Consider the following 14,582-nt stretch of genomic DNA (forward strand, 5'->3'; position numbering starts at 1 on the left):
CCTTGAAAATGTTGTCATTCCTCTCCGGCTGAGTACACCTGAAAACTACTGTGTTGTTTAAATTTTGAAATTTGATAATAACTCAAGAAATTATTGTAAATTTGTAATCATTGCATTGTTATGTTGGAAAGCTTCATTTAATGATGAAACATAATATCCTATTCCTATTTTCTAAATGAAATCTACTAATTCAAATTTAAGCTAATTGTTTATCTTCCCCTCTTCCGGCCTTGGTTTCACCTTTTTGCATTATCTCATTGTTTTGATTCTTACATTATGTATCCAGGTTTGACCGTGACTGGAAAAAGATTGAAGCATTTGTTGGGTCAAAGACAGTTATCCAGGTAATTTCAAATGCAAACTGTGACGGGAAATTTACATTAGCTTTTATTTCCGTTTTCTGGGTAGGGTTAGCCATAAATGCTCTTGATTGAATTAGAATTGTTATAGTTTTTGGAATGTGTTTAATTGATTATGTTACAATACATCAAGGATTTCAGTACTTGCTAAAGAAGCTATAGGATGTTTGAACTGAAATGCCATAAGAAAAAAAAAATAGTTATTTTCCTTACTCTCCCTCCCTCTATTATTCGTACGAGGGGTTTGTTTAACCCCTGGTCGTAAAACTTATCTTTTCCTTCGGTGAGGAAAATTTGTGAAACTTAATAACCTTTTAATAACATCAATTTTAAGATTCATTCAGGCTATTATTTGAGTTCCATGTGTATGCTATATAAGTATCAACCTGTGCTGAACTTTTTAAATACATAAAGTGGACAGAAAAAGCACTTGTGCTGAAAATTTCTGTTAAGCTTTCAGCCTTTTAGAATGTGGTAAAGCACCTGGAATAAAAAAAAATGTGGACAAAACACAGCCTCATCATGCTTCCTGCTGATATTCAATCTAGTTTAGAAGTATAGAGATGACATGTATTAAACTCATGAACACTTAGTCATAAAAACTTTTATACCATGTCAAGGAACCAACTACCTTAAAAGCGTAATCTGTTACATGCAGGTTATTGATTTTATCGTCTAACAAGAATAATGAAAATTTCCTTTTTTGGGATACCATCATTTGACTAACATAAAAAGCAGAAAAAATTTATGTTGCTGACAGGAAGAATTTTCGTTGGGAAATATGTTAGAATATCTTTTGAATTTTCATTGTTGACTGTTGAGTGTTTGCTGCTTTAGATGGATTCAAAGTTCCAAGTATATATGAAAGCTATACGAGTTATTGAGATTTCTATAATTTTTTAATGAGTTTCAATGTTAAATGGATACCTCAAATACCCATGAGGAATTGAAAAATGACTTCTGATTTTGTAGATACGTAGTCATGCACAGAAGTACTTTCTAAAAGTTCAGAAGAGTGGGACAAGTGAACATCTTCCTCCACCCAGACCAAAAAGAAAAGCTGCTCATCCATATCCCCAGAAAGCTTCCAAAAATGGTCATAATCCTCGCTATATATTTTGCTACACAATATAGTGCAACTGTATCTGATAATTATGAGTGATATTTGGCAGCTCCAGTACTCTCACAAGTATCAGGATCCTTTCAATCTTCATCTGCTTTGCTTGAACCTGGATGCATAATAAAGCATGATTCTTCTGCAATGCTTAAAACTCCTATTATTAACACAGCAGTGTCTTCCTGGTCAAACAACACTTTGCAGAAAACAGCCAATGTATTGCATGGTACTAAAGGCTGGAACTTTCTCTACTTCAAATTTAGATTCTAAAATCCTGGATTGTTTATGGATGTTATTTGCACAATTTGCTGAAGATACTAACTAGTTTACTGTGTTTACAATGTCATGTGCTTTAGGGCAAAAAGTGAATCATTGTTGCAGTAGCCGTGAAAGCACTCCTAGAGCCCGACTTGGTGAATCTAATGGTAAAGGGAATAATAGCCATCCATTGAGAGGCAAGGGTTTAATGGTTTTCACTTCTAATTTCAATGTTGTATTACTACATCAGATTAATGTGTGCATGGCAATGTTATGGAGTGTTGTATAAGCATAATCTGTGTGCATAACATATGCTTTATATTTCAGTGGGTATAATGCAGCTTTATTCCAGTTTAATTACATAAAAACGAACTGTATGGGGTCTGAAGTAATTTTGGAGTCTAGGGATGGATCCCCTTACGTGGGATTTTAATATGATCAAGTCATACAAAATCATCTAAATCACTCATATTTCTAAAACACAAAGTTGAAGCCTTTGACTTGGACCTGCTCACAAAGGGAAGGAGGTTATTGAGAACAGCAGCCCGCAATCGTATGGTGCTTCAATCATTGTTGGAGTGCTGCAGTTGCGGAATGTAGATTTTACTTTTGGGAATGAGACATGTTAGTGGCACTAAGGGTCCTCCATGTTGCAGAGCAGATCAAAGACACAATGTCATTGTCAGTAACAAGATAGAACAAAGATATCTATGCAACAATTTTATTATAACAGCAATCTTTTGTGTGAATCTTCTCCTAAGTCTCTAATTCATTGCCTTTACCAATTGACAGAAACACTGTTAAAACAGAGAATGAAAAGAGAAATTTTCATTGACAAATGACTTGTTTATTTGTCAATGAAAATAAACATTGTCTGAGTCAGGGACTATTGATTTGTATTTAAATTGTATGAGTGTCTGAGATCATTTCCCATGACCTGGTCATGGTAAAATCCCACATGACAGGATCCACTTCTGGAGTCTTTATTTCCGATTACCTTGGGACATTAGTCTTTATTAACATTGTCTAAGTCACCAAATTATCTATTTGAACTGTACTTTTACCCTGCTAAATAATTTATATTTTTTTAGTTTTATCTGAATTTTATGGCACTCTTCAAATAATGATGAATATTTTTTCGTGTTTTTGGTATTTACTATATGATACCTTTGGTTTGTTAAATTTGATACAGTCATGTGTTTGAAACATTATGCAATTTTAATGTGTACTTACCATGTGGAAGTGATTGTGTCATGTTTTTGTTGTTTGGTGACTCATTTAATCTTTAAATCTAGAAAGCTGTCTTAGCCCCATAAAGGGATTATAATAAGAAGTCCCACAGACCCACTTTGACATGCAGAAATCCTTTTGAAAATTTATGCGCACAAATTCCATAATAGTTTCTTTTTCTTCCAAAAGAAAGTTTCACATGATATTGGTAGGGTTATTTTCTTTTTAAAGAAAATACTAACCAGTGCCCTTGGAAAATTATTTAAGCAATCAAAAATAGAAATTTTTTATTGAAAAATGGTAAAAGCCACTCACCTCCATGATTTCAAATACATTCCAACATAATTTTTAAGCTTAAGATTTATTTATTCTTTAAAATGCCAGGTACTGGTTAATAAGACCTTTTTTTTTAATATTTATTGTTGTCTCAATGTTTTTCTCCTGGCTTTAATGCAGTTCTTCCCGATTTTGCTCTAGTATACAGCTTTATTGGCAGTGTATTTGACCCAAATGTATCTGGACATCTGCATAAACTAAAAAGGATGGACCCTATAGATGTTGAGACGGTATGTGTATGTCCAATGAATCTTTTCTATTCTATTTGCTATTGTCTTGTAATTACTTTTGACAGTCCATTTTTCTTTTGCTTCTAGCAATTAATTCCTATTCCTTAAGCTAAGTAGGAATTAATTGAAGCTTTATTTCTAGCATTGAAGCCTTTGTGTCAACTAGTACAACTGTGTGAACTTAAGCTTCAGAAGCTGTTAGACATTTATTCTCTTATGACCTTGGCTATATTCAGGTGCTACTGCTGATGAGAAACCTGTCTATCAATTTAGCAAGCCCAGATTTTGAGGATCATGTAAGTATTTATGTCAGTGATCTTTGTATTACTATTACAATATGCATGCAGCAACATTTTAAATATCCAAGTTTGAGGATTTTTCAAAATACCTTTCTGTGGATTCTTAGCTTGAGATGGTCCCTGTATGTTCCTCATCTTTTCAAAACTGTCCATGCCGCATCATACTCTTATAAATGCATCATATACCGATGGAATTTTTACCTTAGAAACCTGAATGACTAAAGTTGACATCAAGGAAAGAAGGAACGATGATGAACTTCATACATGTATACATGTTGTGTAATTCATGCAGAGAAGGCTGCTTGCATCATATGAGGTGGAACCTGAGACAGATAACTGTATTATCAATGTAGATCAATTCATGCATAATGAGCAGTTGAAGAGTGCTACTTAGATGGGGTGGTGGCAGAAAATGGCTTTGTTTTTCAGCTACTGAATGCAGGCAGGGATGGAATTTTGCATGATGAGGTAAGATGACTTGGCATGGCAACAAGCTGAGAGTTTCCAGTCATGGCCTTAAAATCCTACTAGTTAGTAATTGCTGTTATTCATCATCTCAGCTAAGCAAGGCTTTTAATTCCCTTAATTCAATTTGATTATGTATATATTAAAAGAAAATAAATAATGTGGGAATGTATAGATTTCATAGTTTTGTGTAGGTATGTGTACAGTACCAGATATTTGTGCTCAGAATTTAGCCATACGTCTAATATCTGGAAAGCGAGGCAGTTCCTTGTTAAACACTTCTTAACACTGTACAGTATGTAATGTTTGAGCGCTGGGACGTGGACAAGCGTAATAAGAACTCGATCAAGATTGTTTGGCTCATATGCCGGTATAGGATTAAAAAATAAACCCTCTGATGCGCCTTTGACCAAAAATAAACCCTCTGATGCCCCAAAGCTGTCTCACGCAAGGATTTAACTGACTGAAGGAAGTCGTTCTTGCATTCCTCTCAATTTGAACTGCATGAGAAAATATAATTGGCTTCCTCATTGAGTTTTTCAAACTGTGGACAGCCCAAAAATGACTCCTTTTAAGGCGTAGGTGAATTTGGTGAAAGAATTAACTTGAAATCCAACATAATATTAAAAAAAAAAAAAGAAATCCCGAACTTCAGTTTGTCACGTAAACGGGCAAAAAAAATAAAAGGGTGGAAAAGTGGGGTAGAAGGGTAGACAATTGGAGGCAACTAAATTGATAATGACGTCTGAATAAACGGTGCCCCGTCAGTTACTCTTACAAACATCGAACTAACGTTCGAAGAGATCATATATGACTTGGAAAATTACTGTACTAACTCTTCTACCATATTCTCCGTTCCGTTCACTGTTAGCCTTTACATTCATTACAGAAAATTACTGTCTCGTAGTATTTCAAGTTACGAAATTTCCATGTACCTTGTCCACTAACGCTATCTGATTGTAACAAAGAGGGATATATTTATACAGTTCATGACTATTTCATTACAAAAGAAGAAAAATCTTGACAGACAATTGTCATTTTGTTTCGATTGTTCGGATCATTATTCCAGCTCCGCCTCTGCTAGTGCTGGTTGTGGTCGAAAGTCTACTAGAAGCCTCCCACATGAGGGTGCCAGTGACTTGCTCGTAGTTTCATGTCAACGAAACTATCAACTACAGCTTGATTGTTGTTGCTATCACCATGAAAATCTAGCAATGGGATAGGTAGAGTAAAATCAGTAACAAAAACATTTAAATTTGAGTTCTACAATACAAATAAATATGGATGTAGTTTCTTACCGAGATTTGGTCTTGTAAAGTCCCCATTATGTGGTTCCTGATGCCCAAAGGTACAACAACTCTGCATTGAATTTAGGTTGTGTGCGCAAGAACCCATCTGGTGTGCACGACGCAGATGCAGTGGTACTCCATTGTGTGATACACATAATGAGCAGAGATGAAATGTGCCTGGATTTATCACCTGCTGCAGCGTTGATTGACTAGCTTCATGATCCAACCTTCTCAGCTCATCATGATAAAGTGGAGGAACAGGTTGAGAAAATGTGTTAGATGGGAACGAGTGGGAAAAAAAAGAATATATGGTTGAATCAATGTTGTTTCTTTGAAAGCTATTTTGATCTTGTTGATCTCTCCCTGGATTCAACCGAGGGGAACAGAGCTGTGTGTGAGGTTGCTGTGTAAGCATAGAGTGGAAAAAGCCCCCCACCAATCCAGCTCCGCGGTGCACATTAGTATCCTCCAGATTTGTTGGAGAACTTTCATCATTGAGTATAGATTCTACTAGCTTCTCAACCATATCACGAGGTGAGCTTGGATTAAACATATCAGCTTTAATTGGATTCCTTTCAGGGCTACAAGTCATGGAACTATCAAGCACAACAAAATTTTCCTCATCAGGCATCAAGAATGATTCATCAAATGTAATTAAACTGTCCTCGTCAGGCAAACAAAGTTCAAAGCTAGAATTCGATTCTCCATCTAAACTGCTGCTGAAAGAATTCAGATCCAACTCTTGGTGAACTTGGAAATCAGGGCTGGATGAATTTTGCTTCATGCTAACTGAAATGCCTTTACAATAGACCGTAGCCGATTCACAGTTATCAACCATGGAAACAAACTGTTTTTCGTCTTCTCCACTAGTAGGAGAGATATATGTCTCCGAGGGATCATTTATGGCCATTTTTCCGGGAGAATTATGGATATAATCTGATGTATTACTTAATTGCAATTCATTGAGACCTTGTTCATATACCACTTCACAATGATTCTTGTGATTTTGACAATCCTCTTGGCTTAAGAAGCATGGTGGTCTTCTTTCCTTTAGGGACTCCATAACGTCGGCTGTTCCTTCTGGGAGTCCCACATCAATGTTTGAAGATTCTTCTGACTCCATATAGTACATACCATCGTCCAACAAAGAAATAAGATGCCAGGATGTATTTATATGGTTTAGGTTTACAGGTCTCAGCCATGCATTCACTGTTCCATGTGTAGTTATATCTTGCATCAGCTGGTGTTGATTAGAACAATTTTTTGAGTTTCTTGCTGGTGACATCAGAAATTCCTCTAGAGAATCCTTGAAATCAGTGTTTTTGCTAGAATGCCAATCATCATCCTCAGTCGCATTGACAGTGTCTGCATATGACCTCTCTTCGTGTAAGCTGAAGAGTATTGTATTGGCTATTCATACTTATATTGGAAAAATAATATAATAAATCAATGACAAACTGACAACCTAAGAAGGCAATGAAGAATCAACTGAAAAGAAGTTTGACCTTTTCTCCATCTTTCCCGTTCTGCTTTCTGTTTATTTGTACTATCAGAAGATCTAGATGTGTCACCGTTAAGCAAGCCATTGCTATCTCCATCTGAAAGAAGTGCCTGAAAGAACATGATATTATGGACCCTTCACAATCAGAAATAAATGGCTACACGCCTAAATCTACTTTGCTTAATTATCAGAACCATATTTGTGGATAGCCTGTTCTTAAGTTTCCTAAATCAGACCTTGTAGCGACATGGAGGCCGATACGGTTCATCACTCCTATGCAGGAATTGATTAACATCATCCGGAACATTTAGCAAAAAACATTGAGGCTCACTTTTTTGACATTCAGAATCTGTGTCAAAGCATAAAAATTTTGTCAAACAAGTTAAAAAACCATAATATGCAATGGTGATCCATATTGTGCATTAAGTAAGCGGTAAACAGATTGGAGATTCTTCACAAGAATTAGACAACCAAATATTACACACCCGGAACACATATAGGTGGAGATAAAAGGCCGGATGCATCGCCAACCAAACTGTTAAAGATACAGGCACACAAGTTAAGTAAACTACGCAAAGCAGGAAAGTAATGCCTAATCATCTTTTTTCCCTCCATTTTTTACCATGAAACTAAGAGCTGAACGTCCGCAGGTAATTTCACTGTACTGTCCGCTTTGTCTAAGGAGAGAAGAAATTCTCTTGTATACGAAATTTTTGTCCACCTGCAATACCAAATCAGAAGGATCAAGATTTAATTCGAGCCATAATGCGTTACTTAGTTGCTAATAGAAAATTTCGGAATCACTAGGTCAAAATTTTCATCATGAGTTGGATAAAGATCTTCACCAAACTAAGCCTCGGTAAAAAAAAATCCATAAAGATTCCAACGAGTTCAAACGATTTTTCGCTTATAATTGGAAAAAGAAAGGTATACGCCATATGATGCGACTCCAAACAGAAAAGAAAAAGATTCACCGTAATTATAAAGACATGCCGTAATAGAAAAGATTGATTTATACAGATAGAGACATTTTTAATATAATAATCAATTGGATCAAGATAATTATAATATAATAATCATTAATCAATGTTTACTTGTTAGGATCTTGGACGTCAACATCAGGAGGAGACGGCGACAAGAATGTTGTAGTTCCATTTTCTTGGCTCATTTTCTCAGAAAAATCCTCGGTCAACGAGTATTGACTAAAAATGTTAAAACATAATTCCAAAAACCTAGTGTTCTTGAAGCACTCTGCAAGAACGCTGTTAAACGTGTCAAGAAGAAGCTACTAAAACTAAAGATCAAGATCTTGGTTCCAAGATTGGCCTAAGAGTGAACGCAAGTGCATATTATGTGTAATTTTTGCCGAAAAGAAAAATGACTACGATAATAGCAATAATAACAAGAACAGGAATAGCAGGAACTGCATCAGGTGGAGGTGCAGGTGGCGGCGGAGGAGGAAGCAATGGAAACATTTTCTTTGCTAGGAACTTTCTCGAGAAAATTTGTTTGAGGGAGGAGAAAAAAGACGAAGAAAGAAAAGCTTGAGGAGGAAGTAAGAATGAAGTGAGAGTGAGAATCGGTTGGAATCTCCATTATATTTATAGCCGCTGACCGCGACTCGACGCCACGCGTTTCACTCGCGCCAGTACGAGTCTCCCTCTACTCGCTCATATTTAGCATGCCAAAGACGCCTCTCTAAACAGCAAATGATCAACGAGATACGAATAAATAGCCACGTCAAACACTAGAATGGAAAGATTATCGGCCAGTGTTAATGAGAGAATTGTAATTATTTTATTTTAATGTTTTGTTTGAGAATTTTTTTTATATAAAAAATTAAAAAATATAGTGTTTTGAAAAATTATAAAAATATAGTGTTTTAGAGAAAATTATATGAGAAATTATTTTAAAAAATTTTTACTGAAAATTGTGGCCCTTTTTTAGTATTTTAATTTTTTTTTTTTTTTTAAAAATTATCATAGATGATTTTTATTTTTACAAGCTTTTAAGAAACTTTATTAACGATTTTTAATATTTTATAATTTTTTATTATTTTATCTTTAAATCTCTACCTTCAACATTTTTAAATTATATATTTTTATAATTTTTTTAAATAAATTATATTTTAATATATTATTTTTAAATATTACATGTATAAAATATTTTTTTGTTTGATGTCTCGTTTCCTTGTAAACGATTTTTGTTGTTGTTGTAAATATTATATTATAAAAAATATTTAGATTATTAATATTTATTTGTTTTGTTGATAAAATTATTTTGAAAATTTAATTTAAATTTCCTGATTTTTTATTAACATTATTATTACTCAACATATATCTCATTCATTATATACATATTTTTCAATATAGGTCAAATTTCAAATATAAATCAAATTATAAATATTTCAGAGAAAAATATTTAAAAGTATAAAAGAGACGTTCACAATAACTAATTGTCTAGTTTCAATAATGAAGTTAAAACCATAAGCAACCAAAATCAGTATTTATGATTTGATAATAAAAAATCAGTATTTATAATTTATAACTATCAATTTACAAACTATAAGACAAAATTTTTAAGTAATACTTAAAAAATTAAAAATAAAATATTTTTATTAAAAATAGTCTTAATACGTTACTCTGGTATTTTTTTTATGAATTTTAATGTTTTTAATAATATAAATTCTTATTTTAGGAAAAATTTGTAAACGTAACATATTTTCGTGTATTGACTTTTTAATTACTATTCTAACAAATACTTTAAATATAATAAATTTAATATTTTTATATCTAAATAAATATAAAAATTAAAAATATATAAATGAGGAACATATAAATTAATTGATGTCTCTCAATTATATATACACCAATGAATTTTTTTATTACATAAAATGTTATCAAATTAAAATAAAATTGTTGAATAAAAAATAGTGTATAATTATTTGGAATTTTAATAGATGTTATAAATTTAAAAAGTTAATTATTTTTATTAATAATAATAAATATTTTTATTATATTAAATTTTACTAACTTTAATGTTAAAATTTTTTAAATTAAAAAGTATAAAAAAAATCGATGAAGGAAAAATACACATGTTATGATAAAATGAAGATAACAACTCATAGAAATGTTATCATTTGACGTTTAAGAATGGGTATTCTAATTTAACATATTATTATTTTTAACTCGTGCAATAAGTATTTATATATTAATAAAAAAACTATAAAATATTCATAATTTAATGTATTGATATTATCTGTCTAATTTTAACTATTACTTAATACTAAAGCACGTTAAAAAAACAATAAATTGTCTTTTAGAAATGAGGAGACAACGAAACGACACCCCCAGTCCTTCCCCTAAACCCGAAAAATAAAAAACACAAACGAAACGATTTCGTAGCTTGACTGTGATTAAAAACTTATTACACGACTCTAAACCAGAGTATGAACCCCTCCCAACAAAGAATGAACCTCTTGATTTTTTAGTCAAGTTAAATTAATTTTAAATTGTTACAAAATAATTAAAATGTATATATAAAATAATACTTACTCATGTTTTATTTATAAAAAACAAATATTTAATTCATTAAAATTAATAAAAATAATTATAACTCATAAATTTATACTTTAATGCATAAATGTTAGTAGTATTAAATATTCAAATTATTATCTTATATATTAAATAAATGAATGTATGAATAAAAACATTGCTAATACAAATCTCAGTTGTATATTAAAATAAATTTTATTTTTTATAATTAAGACTAAAAAAGTATTAATAATTATTTCATGTAAATAAAAATAAGTATTAATCATAAACATATATTAGAATGTATGAAATGATTAAAAAATGATTTATACATTTAATATATAAAAACATCAATGCAGAATGAGATAAAACAAAATACAGAAGATACACAGAATCGGCTTCATTGATGTTTATACCAGTAATACAAAATAGGCAGACACAACAGTACACATTTTCACATGAACAAACTACCGTACCAATGACGGTGACAAGAAAAACAAAACGGTATAGACAACGACTCTTGGGACGCATCCCCCACCCCCAACCATAAGCATATTCCTCAATACCTGTGATTCACAATTATCAAAGATATCTACTGCTTTAGTCAACTTCCTCTATCTTGCTCTCCTCCGCACCATCCTCCTCTCGTGGGGGCATATCCTCGTACCCACCAGTGTCCTCCTCATCAATGCTGAGATCTAACTTCAACATTCTGTGGATTCTAGCAGCAAATGAGTTAGGATCATCCATGCTCAAACCAGCGGTCAAGAGTGCCGTCTCAAAGAGAAGCAGCACAAGGTCCTTCACAGACTTATCATTCTTGTCAGCTTCAGCACTCTTCCTCAACTTCTCCATGATACCATTGTCAGGGTTGATCTCCATGGTCTTCTTGCTGGAGAAGCACTCACTCGTGCTTATATATCTCAGTGCCTGAGCCTTCATGATCCTCTCCATGTTGGCAGTCCACCCATTTTCAGCAGTCACCAAACAGCATGGCGAATCAACAATTCTATCGGAGACCACAACCTTCTCAACTTTCTCTCCCAATATCTCCTTAATTGTCTTGCAGAGATCCTCAAACGACTTCTTCTTCTCCTCTTTCTTCTTTTTCTCCTCCTCGCTTTCATCATCCAACTTCAACCCTTCCTTGGTAGCAGACACCAACTTCTTCCTATCGTACTCTTTCAGTTCTCCAACAACGTACTCATCAATAGCATCCACCATGAACAGCACCTCGTAGCCCTCCTTCCTGAGTCTCTCCAAGAACGGAGAGTTATCCACAGCCTTCTTACTCTCCCCAGTGATGTAGTAAATGTCCTTCTGACCCTCCTTCATTCTCGTAACATAGTCCTTGAGGTTTGTCATCTCATCTCCACTCTTCGTAGAGTGGTACCAGAGCAAATCAGCCAACTTCGCTCTGTTCTGACTATCTTCATTGATACCCAGCTTCAAGTTCTTCGAAAAAGCATCATAGAATTTATGATAATCCTCCTTGTTCTCAGCGATCTCATAGAATATCTCAATGCACTTCTTCACAAGGTTCTTCCTCATGACATTCAAAATCTTGCTCTTTTGCAACATCTCACGGGAGATGTTGAGTGGCAAGTCTTCAGAGTCAACCACACCCCTGACAAATCCAAGGTACTCAGGAATGAGCTCCTCACAATTGTCCGTAATGAACACCCTCCTCGCATAAAGCTTGATGTTGTTCATATTCTTCTTGTTATCAGACAGATCAAAAGATGATCTTCTGGGGACAAAGAGAATGGACTTGAACTCAAGCTGACCCTCCACTGAGAAGTGCTTCACGGCCAAGTAGTCATCCCAGTCACCGGTGATGGTCTTGTAGAAGGAAACGTATTCCTCCTTTGTGACCTCCTCCGGTTTGCGCATCCAAATCGGTTTCTGCTTGTTAATGAGTTGCCACTCATAAGAAACCTCATGAATCTTCTTCTTCTTCTTGCCCTGTTTCTCCTTATCTTCATCAACTTTCTCAACGTCCCCTTCTTCCCCCTTATTGCTCTCATCATCTTCGTCGTCATCACTAATCTCTTTCTCGATCGTATTCTGAGTCCAGAGGTAGATTGGATAGCTAATGAATTCAGAGTGTTTCTTCACAAGATCCTTAATCCTCCTTTCCTCCAAGTAGTCCAACTATCACGATAAAATCAATCAAGAACTGAATACAACAAAAATAAATCAGTTATTTATTCTCTTTACCTGATCCTCCTTGAGGAACAAGGTGATTTTAGTTCCTCTTCCGAGTTGTTCGCCATTGACATCCCTGGTAACGGAGAAGGTTCCACCGGCCTGTGATTCCCATATGTACTGCTCGTCGTCGTTGTTCTTTGTGGTCACAGCGACCATGTCGGCGACAAGGTAAGCAGAGTAGAAACCAACACCGAATTGACCAATCATGCTGACGTCAGCCCCAGCCTGCAAGGCCTCCATGAATTGCTTGGTACCAGAGCGCGCAATGGTTCCCAAATTGCTCACCAAATCTGAAGCACTGACATTCACATTAACAGCATATTTGAGTGAGTAATTAAAAGTGAAGGAGGCACATGCATTACCTGATTTGGTCATGCCGCCACCACTGTCAATGATTGAGAGAGTCTTGTTAACATTGTCAGGCACCAATCTAATGAAAAGCTCTGGTTGAGAGTCCAGCTTGCTCTTGTCGGTGAGGCTCTCGAATCGAATTCTATCCAAAGCCTATACATACAGACATATAGATACAAATGAACAGTTCAGATTTGAAGATAATGAAGTTGAGAATAGAGAGTGAAGGAAGGAGTTACGTCGGAGGCATTGCTGATGAGTTCGCGAAGGAAGATATCCTTGTTGTAGTAGAAAGTGTTGATGATGAGGCTGAGGAGTTGGTTGACCTCCGCCTGGAACGTGAAAATTTCGGAATCCAACACATTAACATCTGCCATCGCAATGCAACAGAGGAAAGAATTGCGCGCCAAGAATCGCAGAGTATTTGTCGAGACTTGAGAATGGGTAGAAGAATGAAATTTAAAGAGCAGAGGCAAGAGTTAGTTAAGCACACACCTTCTGGATTCTTCTACTTTCCTCTAGATCCTTCCCAAACTAAGATCAAAATCAAAACGTATTATAGTTTAGGCGCGCATTCCGTTGAACTACGTTTTTCCCTACCCGGGAAACCAGATCGTTTACCTGTTGAATTGCCCCATGCATGAACTAGGACGTAATACTTACTAACTTCAAAAAATATAACATACAATATATATTATTAAATTTTTTAATGTACATTCAATAATATATTTATTATTAAATATACTACATAATTTCATATATTAGTAATTTTAAAGTTTTGTTAACCTTAACCAAGTTAACTCTTAAGATTAATATTTTTTTATTAAAATTATAAAAGTATAATAAATATATTTTTAATAAAATATAATCATTAGTTTCTTAAACTCACTCTTAAGAATTAAAATTAATATTTTAAAAATTAAATACTATAATTTTCAATACAAAACTAAATATTTAATTTCTTAACGTGTATTCTTAAGTAGTCGATCACTTTGTGAATTGTGATGGTGTAAAAACCTCTTTATACCAAAAAATTTTAACTATATTTGATTTGAATCATAAAATAGAAAAAATTGAATGGAAAAATAAATTAAGAATGAGTAATTTAAAAAATTATTAAACAAAGTTAAAAAAAAAAAACTCTTCCACTTTGTTATTAAAAAATATTTTTAATAAATAAACAGTTATGTCCTTTAAAAATATAAACTTACTAATTTATTAAGGGAAATATTTAATGTAGCATTAAAAATGGACATTTTTAAAATGCGTCTTATATTTAGGTATACTTTTAAGATATGTATATAAATAAAATATAAAATATATGAAAAAATAACAGTAATATGATATATAGTAATCATTTTTAATGATTAAAAATGAAATTATTTTATAATATGGTTGCTGCA

The 14,582-nt window shown here is 33.7% G+C and overlaps 2 protein-coding genes across 5 annotated transcripts in view; one reads left to right on the top strand and one right to left on the bottom strand.

Moving 5' to 3' along the window:
- LOC113873815 (protein REVEILLE 6-like) overlaps window positions 1-4,671 on the top strand; it is a 35,158-nt gene extending 30,487 nt beyond the window's left edge. For 2 of the 4 annotated variants that reach the window (XM_027512142.1, XM_027512141.1), the window contains 7 exons: window positions 287-344; window positions 1,332-1,455; window positions 1,532-1,702; window positions 1,833-1,931; window positions 3,421-3,530; window positions 3,767-3,826; window positions 4,122-4,655. In XM_027512142.1, coding sequence (XP_027367943.1) covers window positions 287-344; window positions 1,332-1,455; window positions 1,532-1,702; window positions 1,833-1,931; window positions 3,421-3,530; window positions 3,767-3,826; window positions 4,122-4,223 — 724 coding nt within the window. In that variant the 3' untranslated portion in view covers window positions 4,224-4,655. Of the gene's footprint in view, window positions 1-286; window positions 345-1,331; window positions 1,456-1,531; window positions 1,703-1,832; window positions 1,932-3,420; window positions 3,531-3,766; window positions 3,827-4,121 lie in introns of all 4 variants that reach the window. The other 2 variants (XM_027512144.1, XM_027512143.1) reach the window with 2 other exon arrangements.
- Window positions 4,672-11,217: 6,546 nt separating this feature from the next.
- LOC113872856 (heat shock protein 83-like) lies at window positions 11,218-13,556 on the bottom strand. The gene is made up of 4 exons (XM_027510708.1): window positions 13,419-13,556; window positions 13,191-13,332; window positions 12,838-13,118; window positions 11,218-12,771 (listed from the first exon to the last, which is right to left on the bottom strand). Exons 1-4 carry the CDS (start codon window positions 13,554-13,556, stop codon window positions 11,218-11,220), a joined length of 2,115 nt encoding a protein of 704 aa, XP_027366509.1.
- Window positions 13,557-14,582: the final 1,026 nt, after the last annotated feature.

The sequence above is a fragment of the Abrus precatorius genome, unplaced genomic scaffold (assembly GCF_003935025.1).
Source record: "Abrus precatorius isolate BTA unplaced genomic scaffold, Abrus_2018 Scaffold7, whole genome shotgun sequence".
NCBI classification, from domain to species: Eukaryota; Viridiplantae; Streptophyta; class Magnoliopsida; order Fabales; family Fabaceae; genus Abrus; species Abrus precatorius.

What these genes read in the sequence shown, in the direction of transcription:
- LOC113872856 (XM_027510708.1), bottom strand. Translation starts at nt 13,556, where the DNA reads ATGGCAGATGTTAATGTGTTGGATTCCGAAATTTTCACGTTCCAGGCG. An exon ending in TCATCAGCAATGCCTCCGAC is followed by an intron (nt 13,333 to 13,418) that starts GTAACTCCTTCC and finishes CTGTATGTATAG; the next exon opens with GCTTTGGATAGAATTCGATT. An exon ending in TGTTCCTCAAGGAGGATCAG is followed by an intron (nt 12,772 to 12,837) that starts GTAAAGAGAATA and finishes TTATCGTGATAG; the next exon opens with TTGGACTACTTGGAGGAAAG.